This window comes from Thermobia domestica, chromosome 8 (assembly GCF_964235325.1).
Source record: "Thermobia domestica chromosome 8, izTheDome1.hap1.1, whole genome shotgun sequence".
NCBI classification, from domain to species: domain Eukaryota; kingdom Metazoa; phylum Arthropoda; class Insecta; order Zygentoma; family Lepismatidae; genus Thermobia; species Thermobia domestica.
In genome coordinates, this window is record NC_137461.1 from 8,843,745 (window position 1) to 8,865,091 (window position 21,347).

General features: G+C 34.5%; 1 protein-coding gene across 1 annotated transcript in view; it reads right to left on the reverse strand.

Moving 5' to 3' along the window:
- Positions 1-21,347, reverse strand: part of LOC145692677 (uncharacterized) — a 1,521,027-nt gene that overhangs the window by 634,645 nt on the left and 865,035 nt on the right. Inside the window, exons 237-242 of the mRNA XM_081768059.1 lie at positions 17,272-17,574; positions 13,299-13,373; positions 8,208-8,255; positions 6,600-6,656; positions 4,426-4,476; positions 2,862-2,915 (exon numbers count right to left, since the gene is read on the reverse strand). Coding sequence (XP_081624185.1) covers positions 2,862-2,915; positions 4,426-4,476; positions 6,600-6,656; positions 8,208-8,255; positions 13,299-13,373; positions 17,272-17,574 — 588 coding nt within the window. The remainder of the gene's footprint in view (positions 1-2,861; positions 2,916-4,425; positions 4,477-6,599; positions 6,657-8,207; positions 8,256-13,298; positions 13,374-17,271; positions 17,575-21,347) is intronic.

A 21,347-nucleotide genomic window follows, 5' to 3' on the forward strand; every position in this document is an offset into this window, starting at 1 on the left:
CGTACACTACGGGGCCATGAGGATTACATTATCTGAAAGCTGGTTTTAGTTTGAAGAGAATGACGTGCGAGGCAACAATTTCTGATGAATAGTGCTGAAAGTAAGCTACTTTACTGAAAGTCTGCAATTTCCTTTTTCTAAAAAAAATTAAAACTGATATCCATGTCAGTCTAAGGATCGTGTAGACTCTTCATCAGTTGCACCATTAAACTTTCATTTACATTTTGATATACGATATATTTCCAGCAAGCCAGCTTCCACATTTTTCTCACTTCTTGATAGGGAAGACGTTTCAGCAATGAAAAATGCACTTGATCTTTTGCACCACTACTCGTTAACTATAGTGCATAGAATCTGATCATTGCTTAAGACCTAACTTAAATTTGAAGTTGTAAGGGCATACTATTTTGATTAATCAAGTACTTTCACTTCGATAATTTGGCATGAGGAAACTGGGTCGTACATTTGCATTGCGGCAAACTAGTATCAAAGTCAATCATGTAGATGGTATTTACTAGAAGCAAAGATCCTATTGACGTTTACGGATATTAAAGATTTCGAACAGTTTTGGTAGGTGATATACTTTGATAAAGTTTATGGTAGTACATTTGGTATAAGAATTTACATTTGCATTTGATTCTACCCCACGACACAACCATGGGTTGAGTTGGAAGGTTTTCATTTTGTCTTTTGATATAAACATAAATGTCACCATCAACATCATAGCTGTTCTCCAATTATTGGCATGTCATTGCTGCAACTGAGAAGCTTCTATCCTACACAGTCTTGCGCTTAATTCTTCCTCTTCATGTGCGATTTTTCTGTGTTAATATCTTCCATTAATTGTAGTGTCCGTATCTTTCCTCCAACCATACCCACTAGGACGTCCCTCACGTTACAGCTCATTCTTATCCATTGTCCAAACCAGTTTCCCTTTCCCTTCTTTATAATATCTAAACTATTTATTTTCTTCCTCACCATTTGTAACACCTTGCCATCTGTTTTCTGTTCGACCCAGCTAATCTGTCATTCTTCTCCACATCCACATTTCGGAAGCTTCCAATCGTTTTCAATCATTTTTTCGTACTCTCCATGTTTCTGACCAATACAATACTCCACAAGTCTTTCTCGAAACTTGTTGTTCAAAGTAACACTAAATAATCTTCTTTCTTCAGGCGTATTTTGCCATTGATACTTTTGATTTTATTTCAGGTTCACATTTCATATCATTACTATTTTCTTCCCTGCTACTTCTATATTTGAGCATGACCCCTTCGTTCCAATCATATAAACGGAGGAACATGTATACCTGCTCTCACTACAAAATGTTAAACAGTGGTAAATGTTGATAAAAATATTTATTCCCCAATATTTATACCTTTAAACAATGTATTAAAGCCTACAATTATTAAGACATTTTTGCTTTAATATACTTTAGCACCAAAAAACGTTACACAATTTGTGAAATGATTCCGTATATACAAAGGCTGAAATTTGATTTTTTTAAAAACCATGTTTTGTTTCTTTGTTAAAAGTATTTATTTTTGAAAGATTCTTCGGGTTAGTGATAGATTGGAAAAGTAGAAATTGGTTTTGTTATTCATTCTCAAAAATCCGTAGCAAATTAATTTTATGAATTATTTTGATATCTTTCATTTGACTAAAGTTCGTTCTATTATCTTGGATTCATGTCTACTTTAGTGACAGTTACAGCAATATTTCAGCAAGGCGTCTACAATCAGCCAATTAGTAAACCTTCAATTCTTATAAGAGTGGGATTAATTCGCCATTATGTTTAAAACCAGCCGCAGTCCCGTTCTAACTGCATTATCTCCAATGTGTACCGAAGTATCGAAACTGTTGTAATGCATATGCAATTGCAAGGCCTCTTATGGGATTTTATGTACCATCAAATATCGCTAAACGCTAAGGCTGTTCTAAACCCAAAAAGAAAGTGTATGAAGCAGTGATTTATATTTTATTGAAATTGGAACGGTAAACTTGACACACCTGCCACTTGGGGTTGGCCCAGAATGACAGAAGATTGTATCGGCTTTTCTCGTGAAATAAAACAACAGATAATTGCAAAGCTATCAAATAAATTTTAGGATTTCTAGACAACGATGTTTGTTAAATTTTATTTACGGAGAGCGTACCCATAAAATAAGGTTACAATTCCTGCAAATGGACAAGTAAATTTAAGACATAAGTTGTTACATTGGCTTTTAGAATCAGCTATCCGCTTCCCTCTTCCAGCGTTTTCTCATTGCTTTGTGTAGTCTAGAAGGAGTTACACGTCTTTACTATAGTTGTACCGATCAGCAATCGAGACAAAGGTGAAGCGAACTCATCATACGTTTTCTCTAAGCCATAGATAACTCCGCAAAGAATTCTGAAAAGCGTCCGCTTCAGTGCTTCCGGTTTATAGAAATATCTTTCTAGACAGTAGTTTCACGAAGATGAACTATTCTACACTAGGACGAAACTGAAATGTGGACCCAGCAGATTTTGGGATATATATAAGCTTGCATCCCACCTAAGAAATGTTAGGATAATGGTGTTAACTACATTGAGAAAATAGTCTAATCATCACTAAACATTTTGTCAAACATTTTGTCAAATGGACAATTTTTGATTGCATAATAGTCATTATAAGCATAGTTTTCGTACCAGTCTCTTAACTAGAGACAACAGCTCTTACCGTTAGGAGTAAACTGATAGTATTCCTCTTGAAAAATAAGCAGAGACGAAAACAGTATATCTTAAAAAACATATTGAGATAACGTCACATAGTTAAGACTGTTAAAAATGTTCCACAAAATTACAAGTTTACTGTAAAATCAAACCAAAATTTAATTTACCTGGTCTTTTTGTTTTATTTCCTCCAGGAATATCTGGGGATTCTTCTGGAGATCCTAGATAGAAAAGATTCATTTTAATTTTCGGTGATACTTTGTTTCGTCTTTGCTCTTTATATGAATTACACTGTCGTGTCTAATTCATCAGTTAATTTGCTAAGTTCACTGTTGTCAAAGTTTTATTACTAGAAGTGTGTTATGAGTTGCAAAATTAAAAACACTCAGCGACTTAAATTGTGATTATATTTTAATCAAGAATAAAAATACCACTGGTGACAGCATTTGTAGATACAGAAAAGCTTTTAACGACGTAGATTGAAATGCGATGTTCATACCCTAGAAGCATCTGAAGGTGGATAACAGAGACAGAAGAATAATATACCAACTTTATAGGAACCAGGCAGCTGTTATAGGAAGAGATAAGAAGGAAGAAAGAATAAGTAAAGGAGTAAGGCAAGCATGTGGACTTTCACTTCTCCTGTTCAACATCTATATAGACGAGATTATGAAAGAATTGTTTGATAAAAACAAGAAAGATGTAGAACTAAATGGACATGTAAGGTTTGCTGATGATATGGCTTGGTAGCGTAGAACGAAAAGATTTGCAAGTGGCACTTTCAAAACTGAAGGACCAACTGGGAAATCATCCAAAATGAAGGTAAATAAGAAGAAAACTAAAATGATAAAGTGCACACGTGCAGGACCGGAAGGGCAAAACGTATGGCTAGAAGAAGAGAAAATCGACGACGTTAAGACTTTCCCATATTTAGGAAGTGTAATATCTTCGGACGGGAGAAGTGAAAAAGATGTAAATTCAAGAAGCATTTAATAGGAAAAGATAACTGCTAACATCAAAAAATGGTGCTGGAGGATCAAAAATGATTTATTGAGACGCCGGTATGGAGCATAGTGCTTTTTCGATCAGAGACGTTGACATGAGACAAGCTGAAATGCCCAAGATGGAAGCATTTGAAATGTGATTTTGGCATAGAATGCTGCTCATATCACAGACTGGAAGGAAAAGGAATGAAGATACTAAAGGAAACTAATGAAGAACGAACGAACATTAAGATAATACGAAAAGAAAGAAACAACATATTTGGCCATGTTATTCAGCACTCCGATTGATCAACAAGTTGATAGAGGATAAAGCTTAAGGGAAACCTGGAAGAGGAAGACCAAGGATAAATCATCTAGATATGGTTACGAAGAAAATATCTTATCAAAGTGTAAAACAACTCTCCCAACGGAGAGAACTTTTAGAATTTTCATGTTGCCCACCAACCTATGGTTGAGGAGAGAAAAATTATTACTATATTTTGAAAACATGTATTTAGATGATTGTTAAATAAATTGTGTGTGCGTTTAAAATATGTATTACATTCTACATATTGCGTACATTTTATGATATATGTACAAATTCATGTGCATGTCCTTATGAATTCTATGATCTGATTTTATGCTCCATCAAAATATTTCAAAGTTTTAAGGGTGCTCTAACTCAAAAACAAATGACCTAAGCAGTGAGGTATATGTATTATACACTATTTGAAAAAGTTGAACATACCTGGCGCTTGTGGTTGCCCTGGAATTTCAGAAGGTGTTATGGGCTTTTCTTCTGAAACAAAATAATACATAAATGTAGAACCATTTGAGTTCCATTTTATCTTATTTTGATTAAACTACTAATGCTAAAAAGTATTCAAGTTTATATTTCAAATATCTTCCATAAAGTTTACTATTCCTATGCAAAAATAAATAGAAATAAAAATAAAAATAAAAAAGTAAAATAAAATAAAAAAGTAACATTTAAGTTAGTAAATTATTAAGTATGTAAGAGAAGTGTTAGTTGAATATGAAGCAGTAACCAATATACTTCTTAATTTGAACAGTCACAATAAGATATAACTCCTTAAGTACTGCAATATAGGCATACGTTACTAAAGATCCAGCAAACTTTGTTTGAGGGAAGGATCACTATTACGATTGAGTAGAGTTTTATATTTTTATTGGCAGTACTATAATGAAATAAACAACGCTTGGAATTAAATGTTGTAATACTTATATTCAAATTGGGTTTAGGTTGTAACGATTAATCCATTATCTTCATATTTTACTTTATATCATATTAATGGCGTTGATGTTTTACAAAGAACCTACATTTAGCATTACAAAAATCAGGTAAGCAATTTACATGTGTAAGCTTATTATTCAATCAACTGATGTGTATATTGAATAAGTATTTTCTTCGAAGTAATATTTTCCTTATACTTGATGTTTGATTTATCGTTTATGGAGGGAGCAAGTTTGTGATATTCTATACTATTTGTTTGTACTAGCAATTTATGAAGACAGGACGATAATTAGGGGAAAGAATTGTTTCATTAGAATTCAGGAGATACTTAAAATGATAGCTATACAATGCTAATTTATGTATACTCACTGATACTTACAATCCTTGTCACTATTATTCAGCAGTTTGTATTGCGGAAGAATGAAAAACAATAAGATTTGTGCTAGGAAAGTTTATTGAACGTTAGCCATGCTGGAACACATCGCGGAATTGGTTTGCTTACATTTTGGTTCATTGTCAAAAAGTACAGTCTGAAGAACGCCACGTATGACGGATGATGGACCTCGGCAAATACACTATTCAGAGAAAGGAAGAGAAACAATGGAACGGGAAAAGTAAATCTTTCATGAATGAAATGAGTCAAACAATTGGTAAAACCAGAGCAGAATGTTTCAAGACAATGGACAAATGCTGACATCTGTCCCGCGCTAAAGACAGTACATTTCACATCTAACTTTCAGTACACTGTTTCGTTTAAGGAGCTTGTAAAACAATAAGGAATGCACAATGGAAAGTATGATTACATACAGAAAAGCTTCATAAAATGTACATACATTTGTAAATTCCTTCTCGGTATTACTCCAATTCCTACTACTTATTGACTACATTTTATGTATTAAAATCTCCTATATCCCGAGTAGTTTCATACTATAAATCATAAGCAAGGTACATGTAACGAACTATGTTCTTTAAGTTTTAAATAAGAAAGGTGTACCTGTAAAGATTACAGCTCCTGTAGGCGGTCAAGCAACATTTCCGGACTAAATTGGTATCACTATCAGCCTTCCTCTTCCAGCTCTTTTCTTTGTTACACGTAGTCTAGTGAAAGTAACATGTTTTCGCAATCTTTGCACCGATTCACAATTCCGACAAACGTGAAGCGAGCTCTACCATACGTTTTGTCGAAGCACTAGATAACCCCCAATGGATATTCAGAAATCGTTTTTAGCACCAGTGCCCATTTGTGAAACATCTTACTCGATAATATTTCCACACGAATCTACAGTAGAACGAAGCAGAAATTTGTTTCCAGTAGAGTATGAGATATATAAGCTTGCATCGCACCTGAAAAGTGTCTGAACAATAGTCTCAACTACGTAGAGAAAAAGCCCATGTTCCACAAAACATGTTCCAGTGGAAATTTTGTCAAATGGGAAATTTTCGATTGAATAATAGTCGTTGTAATCTTACTTTCCGGACCAGTATCGTACCTGGAGTTGCTAGCTGTTATTACAAGGGAACTGACAGTTTTTCTCTTGGAAAATAAGCAGAGAAGGTAACGTCTACATAAAAAAGGAATATTTACAGAATAGCACATAGTTAAGAACTTTAAAAATATTCCCTAAAACTCCTAGTTTACTGTAAAATCAAACCAAACTTTAATTTACCTGGTTCTTTTGTTTTATTTCCTCCAGGAATATCTGGAGATTCTTCTTCTGGAGACCCTAGATTTAAAAAATCATTTTAATTTTTTGTCACTTTTTATTCCTTGCTCTTTATATGAACTACACTGTCGAGTCTAATTCATCCGTTAATTTGCTAAGTTCATTGTTTGTAAAGTTTCATTACTACAAGTGTGTTGTGAGTTGCAAAATTTAAAAAAAAAGCCAGCTACTTAATTTGTGATTATATTTGAATCAAGAAAAAAGGTAAGATTTGTGATGGGATTTGTAGATATAGAGAAAGCTTTTGACAGTGTAGATTGGAGTGTCATGTTCAGAGGGTTGAAGTATCTGAACGCGGATTACAGAGACAGAAGAGTAATATACTAGCTTTAGACGAACCAGACAGCTGTTATAGGAAGAGATCAAAAGGAAGTAAGAATAAGTAAAGGAGTAAGGCAAGGATGAGAACTTTCACCTCCCACAGCATCTATATAAGAAACTATGAAATTATTCTTTCATAAAAAAGAAATAAAAAGATGTAAAAGTAAATAGATAGGTTTTCAGCAGAATAAGATTTGCTGATGAAAGCACTGACGGCGGAATACGAAAATGGTTTGCAGGAAGCACTTCAAAATCTGAACGAGAAATTGGAAAAAGGATGCAAAATGAAGATAAATAAGAAGAAAATTAAAGTGATAAATTGCACAGGAGCAGGTCAGTAAGGGGCAAACGTATGGCTAGAGGGAGAGTAAATCTACTAAGACGTTAAGATGTTCCTCTATTTAGGAAGTCTAATATCTTGGGACAAAAGAAGTGAAAAAGACAAATTTCAGAATAGCCCGGGCTAAACAAGCATTCAATATGAAAAGAGGACTGCTAAGATCAAAAAATGTGTTGATGGACATTCGAAAACGATTTGTTCAGACCCTGATATGAAGAGTGACGATATATGGATCAGGGTCTTGGACATTGAGAAAAGTTGAAATGTCGAATCTCTAAAGATTTGAAATGTGACGTTTCCGCAGAATGCTGTGCATAACATGGACCGAAAGGAAAGTAATGAATTCATACTAAAAGAAGCATAATGAAGGACGACAGATCATGAAGATAATAGAAAAAGGAAGAAACAGCATATTTGGGTATCCTATTCAGAACTCCGATTGATCACCAAGTTGATAGAGGAAAAGGTAAAAGGAAACCAGGAAGAGGAAGACCAGAGATAGAATATCTAGATGCGCTTATGAAGAAGAGACCTATCAAACTACAAAACAGTTTTCCCAATTGAGAGGAAAGTTTTAGAATTTTCATTTTGCCCACTAACCAATTTTTGATTTGAGAAAGAGGAAGATTATTATTAAATTTTGAAAACATGTGTTCAGAACATGCTTTTTAATAAATTGTGTCTGCGTTTAAAATATGTTTACACTCTATATATTGCGTACCTTTTATGACTTATGTATACAAATTCCTGTGTGAGTCCTTATGAGTTCTATGATCTGATTTGACATACAATTGAAATATAGCAACCTGTAAGGGCGTCATAACTCAGAAAGAAAGTATCGAAAGCACATACGTATATGTACTACACATTACTGGACTAACTTAACATACCTGGCGATTGTGGTTGGCCTAGAATTTCAGATGTTATCGGCTTTTCTCCTGAAACAAAGCAGTAAATAATTGTAAAACCACCAAATAAGTTTTAGGATTTGTAACACAGCAGTTTTCTGCTTAGTCGTTCACACTTCTGTTGTAGCTATAGCGGATACACCAACATTCGAAATTAGTATTTATGAATAGGAGCACCGTTCTTGTGTCTTGATTTTGTTATATTATTTTATTAACATTCATGTTTCGACGAGGAATGAAGGGGTTCAAAATGCTTTCCAAAAATAGTGTCTGACAAGCCTTTTAAGTTAGGGAATGAAACTCAGCATATAAATAAAAAGGACAATTTTTGTATTAAATGTTCTGGCATATGTTTATTTCTGATTTTTAATTAATAAGATAATGAATTTGATTGAACGGCCGAAGTTTGCACATAAGATGAGCTGGGAAGAGTGGTTTCAAATTTCTCGTCCGTTGAAATCGAAATTGTAGGATGTAAGGAGGTATATCTTTTTCCGCGAATAGAGTGTGTCACGATATCCTGAAATAAGTGGGAAGAAAGAAATTACATAACTTTGTCGTTAATAAAATTATCAGTATGTTTCAGTGTTTTCGATAATTTTACTTGTATAGACAAGAGATAGTTTTCTACAATATTTGAATGTCCAATTTCGTATTCATAAAAGCAGAATGTAAAAAAGAGGTGCTGAGTAGCTTCATATGAATCTTCGCACATGATTGGACACTTAGATTCAGTTCCACTTTTACTATTGTTCTATGATTGAAATACTGATGCGAAGAAGTATCCAAATTTATATTTGAAATATTTTCCATGAAAATTACTTTTCTTCTACAGAGAACTCGCATTTCAACTAGCAAGTTAAAGATATGCAAGATAAGTGTAAGTACAACATAAAACATTAATCCATATATTTATTAATTTGAACAATCATACTAAGAAATAATGACTTACACACTATAATATAGGCATACGTTTGTTAATAGCCTGTAAACATTGGTGAAGGAAGGGTAATATAATATTTTTTAACATCCAATAGAGTTTTATATTTTTATTAGCAAATGAAAACATATGATGAAACAAACAATGCTTAGTATTAAATGTTGTAATACGGACACGTAAATCAAATTATGTTTTCGAATGTAACGATAAGTACTCCGTTGTCTTTGTATTTTAATTTACTTTGCATTAAAGGGTTATGTGGTTACGGAGAATTTAGGCTGAATTTCAAGAAAAATGAAGTAAACAATTTACATCTGTAAATTTATTATATAATGAAGTGTAATATATATTGAATACTGTCAACCGGGTCATTGTTGAACCCACGGGGTAAACCTGAATAAAAAGGCCAACAGTTTTCGTTTTTACCTGAGTGTAAAACATGTAAAAAAAAATCTGTAAATTAAAAATATACATCAGTTTCGCAGATATATAAGAAAGTAATGGAGATCCTAAATTGTGCATATTTGGCTCACTTTGCCAAAAATGTTTTGTACAGGGTCTATTTTCGCCATGTACGTGGGTCCATTTAAGAAGTGTCTACTTTTCCACAAATGAAATTTAGAAATGTTTTCGGCAAATTATTGTAGAAAATGTATCAGTGTCGCTATCTGCAGGTATTATTATAGTAGTGATCCATGTTGTTGCTTAAAAATGACCTTATTTAAAGACGGGCGAAATGTTATCGGAATGAGGCAATGTTTATCAATAATAATGTATTCATAGTTGGTTAATTTACTTCCTCCATTTTATGCCTAATAATGACCCACAATAAAACAATGTTCATAGAAAATGGTGTTTATTGAGATTTTTTTTATGATGAACATTACAATCGTACTGCAATTAAAGTTGGACAGTGATTATTTGTTACATATTTAGGAAAGAAATCAGTAAAGCAGTTTGTTGGTCAAGTAAATCAGGTAGTTGGTTCTCTTTATGATGTCAGATTTGTTCTAAAATATGAATGGTGCAATGTTTTACTGGCCAGAACAAGATGGCGTCTATACTGTTTCCGCTGATGATGTGGTCCCACTGTTACCTCAGTCTGTGCTAGACTGAAGGGACACTACTATATTTTTCAGTCCATTTGAGGGCCTGAATGTACAGTAAATAGATATTTATAAGATTTTTTTCTGATTGGTAGGCAAATGATTTTGTGGCAAATCTTTTTTTTCATTTATGCTTCTGTAAAGTTTTGGTACTTTTTAAACCCGCAAGGAATATGCTGCTTCTTTTACTTACTGTGAGAACTGCATATTTTTTGATGTGGTACAGGTATTGTATACAACGAATCAGCATCTAAAGTTACTCAATGTGTACTGCATTCACAGAAGCAGAATAGCTGTATTTAATTTTCTATTTCTCTATTCATTTTCAATGTTTTTCGGAATGGATAATTTTGTCATGTTTTATTTTTTTTTAAATTGTCATGCTTCTTGGTACATTAAAGTCTCGTGGTGAAAGTATTTTGGTTCAGTTACACTATTTTGTTACCCAATTCGCCGAATAGAAGTTTCATCTTTCACAACTTTGATTTTCCATGTGACCTGTATGTAAACAGACAAAATCTGCCACAAATATCATGTTACATATCTACAGATTCAGCTAAAAGAGCACGTTTCTGTTGTATGAGCCTTGTCTCGCTGACAAACCGCTACGTCAAGATAATGGCAATTCAATTGTATCAGGATTGTCCCAACCTCGTGGCAATGTTGATATAGTACTAATTATTTCTGTAATATCTTAAAAATAATTAACCATATTTTTGTATTGATATGAAGGTCTAGGAAAGATATACAAACAAATTTTCTTTGTAATTCCAGCTGTAATTATTTTGACGTAGCATACAATTTTATCCCAAAAACGTATCAGCATTGTCCCATTTGACGGTATGTATTTTTTCCGAAGTAATTCATTCATCGCACTTTCTGTTTGATTTATTGTTTACTAAGAGGGCAAACGTGCGAGATTCCTTCCTATTTATGTGTAATAGTAATGTAGGAAACACTGCGATAATGAAAGAAAAGCATCGTTTTATTAGGATTCAAGAGGTACTTAAAATGGCAACCACACAAGCTAATTTCTATGGAAAAGAGTTCTCTATAGATAGCTGTGGCAAGTGGGATACATATAAAAATGCAAGGAAGGGATCGATATTAGTAAAGAAATAATTGTTTCGAGGTCTCTTAGGTAAATTGTTTTACTTTCAATTCCGATGAACTGCAATTAAACTCCCACTAGCACCAAGGATGGTTACGTGGGAACGTAAAAATATCGAAATCGACCGATAGCATCGAATTGTAAGTTTTTAGAGTCGCTAAGGTCAATGGTAGCACCTGTAATAAAAATATGTAAGTGTAGAATCCACAATTTTGGGAGTCGCTTAGATAAAGAATGGCACTTCAGATGCCATTTATGTTAAGCCTCCATTAGCATTCTTAAGTTGTGTGTGAAATTGTGGCATGTAAAAATAGTTAAAGATGACCAAAACTAGTGTGAATCCATATCTTTCGGTGTCCCCAAATTCATTGGGAGCCGTTCTCATAACCTTTAAGTTCAACTTCAACTTTCAGTATGGTTAATATCTTCTACCGCATCTACTAAGGAGAGTCAAAGGGAGTAATATATTCAATGATTAAAAACGACTGATTTTAGTGTAGAGTTCACAGTTTCGGGATCGCCGAGATAAATAGCTACACTTCTGGTGTCATATATGTTCAAGTTCAACCCATTAGTACTCCTGTATTGGGAGGAATAGTAATATAAAAAAAAGTCAAAAACGACTGACATTAGTATCTTATCCATAGTTTTCGGAGTCCCTAAGTTGGAAGTCGACACTCATTATACCATTTAAGTATATATATTTTATACGTATACCATAAGTATATACAGGGTGTTTCAAAAAGACACGGCAAAAATTCAGGGGCAGATTCTTTAGGTAGACAAGTAAAAACGTTCATATGAACATATGTCCGGAAATGCATCGCTACAGAGCTATAGCCACTGACACCACCTGACGGTGTGAAATAGTCACCTTCTGTCCGGAACTATTTCCCGACGCATTACCAGAGTGTCGTGTGTGAAAGAATATGCAACAAAGGTTTGAACGAAATTAATTATGCCGATTGCGCGTTGAATGGTACAAGAATCAGAAAAGAACACGCGCAAGTAATGCATAATCATTGGTACTTTTAATGTCCGTATTGGAAAGTGCAACGCTAATACAAATTCCCTGGCAGGGATAGGGCGTTGAGGACCAGTTGCTTGGCCTCCACGCTCACCAGATCTAAATCCATTGGACTATTACCTGTGGGGACATTTAAAGTCGTTGGTGTACGCATCTGCTGTGGATACTGAGGAGACACTTCGTATTCGTATCGAAGCAGGTTGCCAGCGACTACGGAACACCCCTGGTACTTGGGCACGCGTTCGTTCATCCATGCGGCGACGGGCTGCAGCTTGCATTCGGGCAGAAAGAGGACATTTCCAGCACTTACTGTAAGGTACTACAGTATGGATTTTATGGTACTGGTGATGCACACAATTTACTGTTTGTGGTTGTAACTCTTGTTTGATTATGGTTCTTTGGACTTTATGACTATACCTGTGTCGTTTTGCTTTTCTCACTGCCATTTGTATTAGTGTTGCACTTTCCAATACGGACATTAAAAGTACCAATTATTGTTTGCGAGTGTTTTTTTCTGATTCTTGTACCATTCAACGCGCAATCGGCTTAATTAATTTCGTTCGAACCTGTGTTCATATTCTTTCACGCACGACACTCTCGTAATACGTCGGGAAACAGTTCCGGACAGAAGGTGACTATTTCACACCGTCAGGTGGTGTCAGTGGCTATAGCTCTGTAACGATGCATTTCCGGACATATGTTCATATGAACGTTTTTACTTGTCTACCCCTAAGGAATCTGCCCCTGAATTTTTGCCGTGTCTTTTGAAACACCCTATATATATATATATATATATATATATATATATATATATATATATATATATATATATATATATATATATAATGGCAACATTCAACTTTAAATAACACAGAACGACAGAACGTACCAGGAGACAATTGAGGCTGAATCGTTTCTTGAGGTTGCAGTACACCAGATGGTCCTTCAGCTATTTTTTCAGGTGCTGCAAAATATATATCGTATACTAACTTCTGTTGCCTGCTACTTGTTTATATGAGATAATAGGTAAACACTTAATAATAATACTTTTTATATAATAGTTGGACATACAGCACACACTTCCAAATACTCGTGAATTAAATTACGATAGTTTTAAAATGTTAATTGTTTACACATCTAACTGTTCCAGAGAATCATGCATTAATGATGGATAACTTTTGCAGTCACACAATTACTATGAAAAGACTTGAAATTTCTGGATGTAATGCTTCTGAAAAGGCCCATTACAGAAGAATATTCTCGCCCTATATTTTATTTGGGTAGTTTGTATTATTCTTAGCACAGGGATCTAGGAGAACATGTTCATGGAGATTTCAAGTCACTACGTTCAACTGTTTTAAATATATGGTTGTGAATAAATTAGTAAGTAAACGTAGATGATCATATGACAGACTTATTCCTATATGTTCACAAAATGCTGAGATACATTTTAAACGGACATTAATAAAAGTTCAAGTGGGCTTTAGGACAGACTACTTTTACAAAATCAAAGAAACGGGAGAAATGATACTTTTGTGAGATAAAATAAAGAAGCTGGACCACGAGGAAAGTAAGCATTAAGCGCTAAAGACTCGTAGATATGAGGGGAAAGAACACAATCAATGGGTCCAATGCTTGATGCGATGTAATTTCCGTATGTTTACAATTATGAACTTATTTGTTATTGACTTTTCTTAAATTCTTTAAGAGTCGCATTCTAACGGAGGAAGTCAGCGACTGGCCCCATACAATAATTTTAACAATATATCTCCTAGCTTTTCCAACACAGTTTTGACCGTTTAACTCAATTTAGTTTGAAAGTATATGTCAGTTGATGCCGACCGTATTATTGTGGCAACACCAAATTAGTGTTCCAAAAATATGAATAAATTGGCTCATAAAAATGCTTAATTTTTATAACAAGAAGGGGGAACATATGATGAAAACCACTTGCGTGCAACACAGGATTGAATAACTGCAGAAAACGCAATGGACAAAGAGAAAGGGCGCGATTAGGTTGTAAAAGTTTCTAAAACAAGTAAAAATACCCTCCTTAGTTATTTTATAAACAGTGTTTTATTTTGGGACTGTTTGTTCTGAAACTAAACGAGACGTCATTGTATTCTATTTCACAGCATCATACATCCAGTTGTGCATTTAAAACTTTATTTTCATCTTTGTAATACTATCTGTTGCATTTACATTTGTCTTCTTATTCAAATCTATAACAATAAAATGGGTTTTCTAACCTGCTTCTGCCATTGGAATACTAACGTAAAAGTAGCATTGGTACACTAATCGTATGCAATGTTCCTAACAACAATGTCATGTTTTCATTTCATTTCAATAAATATATTTCTCTTTTAAATACATTTTATAAAAGACTTATTTCGAAAGTATTCTTAACTTTTATAATTTACTTGTAAGTAATTTATCAATCATGGATGACCTGTGCAAGGCAATATTTACTAACTTTAGTGTCAAAGGTGGCGTATGAAAGCATCGAACAAGTTACGTACATCTGCTCTGTCATCTTTTGAAGCAATGTCACATCACATCTCCTTTACTGTTAAGATTGTTATGAGAATACTGGGTGTTCTTTACAGATTTACTGGAATTCGCGATGTCAAATCACTGAGCATTATCTTCAAAGTTTTGTATCTCCTAAAGTCGAATATTGTTCACGGATATGGAATATGTCCTGTGCCTCAAACTTATTTCGTTTAGGCACTTCTGTCCTTAACTTTTTTCTTGCCATTGCCAAACAAAGAGTTCCTTCAGTGCGTAGTCTTAATGAAACTGAGCTCCTAAACAAATTGAATATTCAGACTCCACTTGCTCGGCGTATGGTGGCGGACTTGCTGTTTATCCATGAAATTACCAATGGGAAAATTAACTTCGAATTGCTGGTTTTCGTTCTCAATTTTCGCGTATCTTCTTGCATCATGATATAGGATTGCTAAGAAATCGAACCCAAAGAGACGTGAGGATTAAATAACTATTAGTTTCATATCTCATGCAGCAAACATTTCGCTCTGAATAGTTAATAGAAGATTATATGGAAGAACAAATGAAGAAGTTGATGAGGAGCAGTTCGGATTCAGAAGCGGTAAGGACAAAATAGATGCTATTGGATTATTAAAGACGATCGGTGAAAAAATTCCAGAAAAAGGGAAAGAGGTGTATGTTGTATTTATTGATCTAGAAAGGCTTTTGACCGCGTGAATTGAGAATTGTTGTTGGGAGTGATAACAAAGATAGGGTTAGAATGGAAATATCGAGGACTAATAAGAAACATATACATAAACCAACAAGTAAGTGTTAGGATAGGGGAAAACTAACGGAAGAAAGTGGAATTGGAAGGAGAGTTCGACAAGAATGCTGCCTCTCGCCAATACTATTCTTCCATGTCTACCTAGAAGAGATCATGAAAAAGAGTTTACATGATGGTGACGACGTTTCGGTAGGAGGTAGAATGATTAGATGCATTAGATTTGCAGCCGATATGGTACTTGTTGCAGAGTCTGAAATGAAAATCGATAAAATATGAAAACTTGAGGATGTGCTTTGAAGAACATGGGATGAAAATAAATGTTAGAAAGACAAAAGCCACGGTGATTGGAACGAAGAAGTCTGTGTTAAATATAAAAGTGAGAGTGGAGAAAATAGAACAAATGAATAGGTTTTGATATTTCGGTAGTATTCTTAGTAATGCCATGAAGTGCGAACGTGAAATAAAAGGACGGATAGGAATGGCGAGAGAAGGACGAAGTCTGTTTTGTGGGACCTTGAATAAAGATTTGACAAAGAGACTCATAATATGCTTCGTGTGGAGTGTTGTACTGTATGGGGCGGAAACGTGGACATTACGTAAAAGTGATTAAAAACGAATAGAAGCATTCGAATTGTGGGTGTGGAGAAGAATGGAAAGAATTAGTTGGGTCGAGCGGAAAACGAATGGGTGGGTGTTAGAAATGGTAGCTGAGAAAATAACACTTTTAGATTTTATTACGAAGAGGAAGAGAAACGGGTTGGGACATTGCCTAAGAAGAAATTGTATCATGAGAGACGTCCTAGAGGATATGGTGGCGGGAAAGAGAGGGAAAGGCCAAGGAGACTACAATTAATGGTTGATATAAAAACAGAAAGACCATACGTAAAGACGAAGAAGTTAGCGGAGGACCGTGGAACATGGAAGCTTGTCAGCTGCTGCAAGTGACCTGCCAATAAGGCAAGTGACCTGCCATAAAATTGTTATGGTGATGATCTCGCCTTACTCGCAGGCATACGTTACTTACGTGTATAACGCCCAGATTACTAATTATACAGCGCTCCTTATACTTCAGGCTGGCATCATTGTATAATATTGTCAGATGCAATTATTTTTGACATTGACAATCGTTTTAAAAACAATTTGAAGTCTCTGTAAATATGGTACACATTCTATGTATCTATAAATATATTTTTCTAATTTTTTATAGTTTAATGTTTTTCTTTATTTTTGTTATTTCTTAGGTACGTTGTCACATTGTTTGAGTGTAAAATGGACATGGATCTGTATCAAAAACATTTACCAATAAATAAATCATGTGAAATCAATTACCTTGGCTACTTACATAGGTGATTTACATAAATTACAAATTACACATAAATTACACTGAAACTATTAGTCAGAACAACAATTATTTGGAAATGTCGTATCGGTATCGGATTCAAATATTCGGATATTTTGCAGAGTTTAGTTAACATGTGAGTGTGTGAAATCTAACTTGCAGAATTTTTTCCTAGCATCAAAGAAACAGTAACCCTTGTGTTGTAAATAAAAGTGCTTTAAGAAATTATAAAATTCAAATCATACTCACCTTTAGCCGCAGTCGCACAAACTTCTAAAGCGGCAACCATTAGACTTGAAGAGGCAAACTTTTCTATCATTTGCTCGTTGCCACTGCCGGCTCCTGCTCCTGCTCCAGCTCCTGCTCCTGCTCCAGCTCCAGCTCCTGCTCCGGCTCCTGCTCCAGCTCCTGCACCTGCACCCGCACCTGCACCTGCACCAGCTCCTACTCCACCTCCCATTTGTTTAGCTGTGACTGCAGCTGCATGGGCTGCAGCTAGAGTTTCACATTGTTCCTTTGTCAACTGTTGTAGCTTCTCTTTGAGTGGTTGGCCTTCAATAATAAAGTGAAAAACCCAAGTTAATTATTTTGTGATATGTATCTCTCGGTAATTTGATGTACAGTGATGTATCTCTCGGTAATTTGTGATATGTATAATTTGATGTACATATGCTCTTCGTACGAATAATTAATGACGTTGGAAAAGTTCCGGTACGGTCGAATATCCCGGAACGAACTATACAGATCAATAAAACAATCAGAAATATGTGCTAAATAGTTTTCAGAAAGCTATGTAATGATACCAAACGCAACTAATTATCCCTACCGGTTTTGGTGATACAGAGGTAACCTTAAAGTTTTAAATGGGAACCTCATTTCTTATTGCACATTTGGATACTTCAGAAGAAACGACAGTGATTTTCTCCAGAATTGGAAACAGTGCCTTCACGGATGGCACTTGAATCGAAACAAAAATAGAGGGGGGGGGGAGAAACATTACGGAAACACGAGTTACCGGTTTCGTACTTTATGGCCATACGGTTAGCGCATTAGATTGCGGAGTGACAAGTGCTGAGTTCGATCTCCGCTCAATGCAATCCTTTTTTTCTTTTCTTATTTCCCCAAATAATAAATATATACGTTCTTTTTTGAAAGAGTACTATATAGTATTCAATGAGTATACTATAAGTTACATACAAGACAAATTTTGATAATTGTATCGCAAAGTTGCTTTATGGGGTACTTCTTAAAAATAGGTTTTTTAGGGTCTGAATTCAAAGGGTTATTTACAACAAAAGGAAATATTTTTTCTCTATTATGATTTTCTTGCATTTAAATAAATTATTCAAAAATGCATTATTTCATCGAAGTTAAACTATATGAATTTATCATTTGGGTACGAAAATTCACATAAAATATTAGTCTGAGCGTCTTTGTACATTTTCATTTTTCTCTTTTACATAACGACTTTGAACCCCTGTTTTTTGTTTTCTGTCGGTTGAAGCGCCATCCGTGAAGGAATTGTTTCCAATTCTGGGTTAAATCACTGTAACTTTTTTTTATTAATCCATATGTGCAATACGAAGTGGGATTCCCATTTGAAATTTTAAAGTTACACCAGAAGTGAATGGGGATATGAGATTGCGTTTGGTATCACTATATAGATTTCAAAATTATTTAAAACGGAGTTTTTTGTTTATTTTGCTGATCTGTACATTTCACGAGATATTGGACTCCTCCGGGACTGTCTCCACACCCTTTGAAATGAAATGCATTTTGTACTCTAACGTTCAATGCATATGCTCTTCGTACGAATAATTAATGACGTTGAGGGATTATGTATCATTATGTGGATTGACAAAGGTCGGATTGCGAGCTGTTGTAAATAGAGCAACAGTGTGAGACTGTGCACGCGAAACACCAACTGGAAGAGCAGTTTAGGGGGTCGACGATAGGGCTCGTATACATGCCTTAAAATACGGGATCGTACCTTTCTCACAAGGGACTTCACCTAATTGTCTGGCTCTGATTTCAATGAAATTTCTTTTGCTGATAGAGGACATGTATTCATTATTCATGATGACTGAAATTTTTGCCATGGTGCATGTTTTCTATTTTTCTATAATTTTTAAGAGTTGTGATATGCTTAATAGATATTACTGCAAAAGTCCTTTATTACCCTTTGTAAACAGAGTGTTAATGAAAGAACAACCATTTACATACATATAAGGCTTAGGGGGAAATCGTATGGTAAGTATGACCTTGACGGTAGTCATCTTGAAATCCGACATTTTGAATTAAGGTCAAGTTTTTAAATGGGAGTACAGTAATATGATACATAATTTCAGGCAAGAATTTAATCAGGAAGACAATGGTGAAGTCAGTTTGGGGAAAGTTAACGGGTGAAGATATGCCCATTTGGGGAAAGTTATAGTCATGTTAATTGTATATATCTAGTACGTGCGTAAGTCTCTTACCTCTGCTTCTAACCCGCGTATGAGGATAAAAGAGGATAAAAGCTTCGGTAATTCATATTATGCCTAGAAGGAAGTAATACGGTAAGGGTATCCTTGAAGATAGCCATCTTCAAATCTGCCATTTTGAATTAAAGTGAAATTTGAAAAATGAAAACCATATGATGTGACACCTTATTTTAATAGAAAATTCTCCCGAAAAGCCAATGGTATGCTTATTTTGTTCTATATTTAATCAGTATGAATTTAGGACTGCTTGTAATGTGCACCAAACGTCCATTATTCGATCTTTCAAGTTGGCAACACTCCTAATTTTCACAGCATATTTTAAGATTACAACTGGCACTTTGCAATTGTTGCCACGGCTCATGTTTTCTAAATTGATTACATTTTTTAAAAGTTGCGATTTGTCAGTTCGTGAATAGTGTTGGGGTAAGCATCCAACAATCTTTCTGAATTTTGAAGACTTGCAATGTAATTATTTATTTGAAACCAGAATACATGAGGAACCTATCAATGGACCTATGTAACGTAAAGACATATAAATGAAATTATAACAAATTGGTGTTATACGAAAACAAGTCTATCAGAAAATGTAGCCTGTATGTTGTGCAAACGACAAACAATAAAATATTTTTAATAGTTATAACTTTAAAGGAACAGCAGCAATGATAGAAAAAGTCAAAGAGACATAATATGACTGTTCCCAACACGCTGTTTGTACCGTGGACATAACATAAAAACAGGAAAGAGGTGTAATTTAGTCGAGTTCCCGGTCAATAATGATTATAAATCTTACAAACTTGAACCTTCGACAACAATCGCTAGAAAAGAAATGACTTTTTTGCCTGAGTGGCTAAAAATTATCATAGAATATATATATATATATATATATATATATATATATATATATATATATATATATAACAAGACAAACGACCATTGATGTATACAACAATCATATTTCGTTTTCCTTTTTGAACTGAATTTTCATTTGATTTCTCGTCTCATCTACTATCCATTACAACCTGCGTCTTTGGTATTACCTGGACGCAAAGTTGGAGTTGTTTCGTTGTGTGATGATTCATGTCAGTAAACAAGTTTTTGGACGGCAGGTATAGGAAATAAATAATTACATGGCATAGGAAATAGATAATTACATGACAAGTTTTCAAATTCAGAAAGATTGCTGGATGCTTATCCCAACACTATTCATGAACTGACAAATCACAACTCTTAAAAAATGTAATCAATTTAGAAAACATGAGCCATGGCAACAATTGCAAAGTGCCAGTTATAATCTTAAAAGATGTTGTGAAAATTAGGAGTGTTGCCAATTTGAAAGATCGAATAATGGACGTTTGGTGCGCATTACAAGCAGTCCTAAATTCATACTGGTTAAATATAGAACAAAAATAAGCACACCATTGGCTTTTCGGGAGAATTTTCTATTAAAATGAGGTGCCACATCATATGGTTTTCACTTTTCAAATTTCACTTTAATTCAAAATGGAGGATTTCAAGATGACTACCGTCAAGAATGTCCTTACCGTATTACTTCCTTCTAGCCATAATATGTATTACCGAAGCTTTTATTCTCATTTTGTCATTAATACGCGGGTTAAAAGCGGAGGTAAGGGACTTACGCACATAGTAGGTATAAACAATTAATATGACTATAACTTTCCCCCAAATGGGCGTATCTTAAAAAGTAGCTTCACCATTGTCTTTCTGATTAAATTCTAGCCTGAAATTATGTATCATATTACCCTACTCACATTTATAAACTTGATCTTAATTCAAAATATCGGATTTCAAGATTGCTGCCGTCAAGGTCATACCTACCATGCG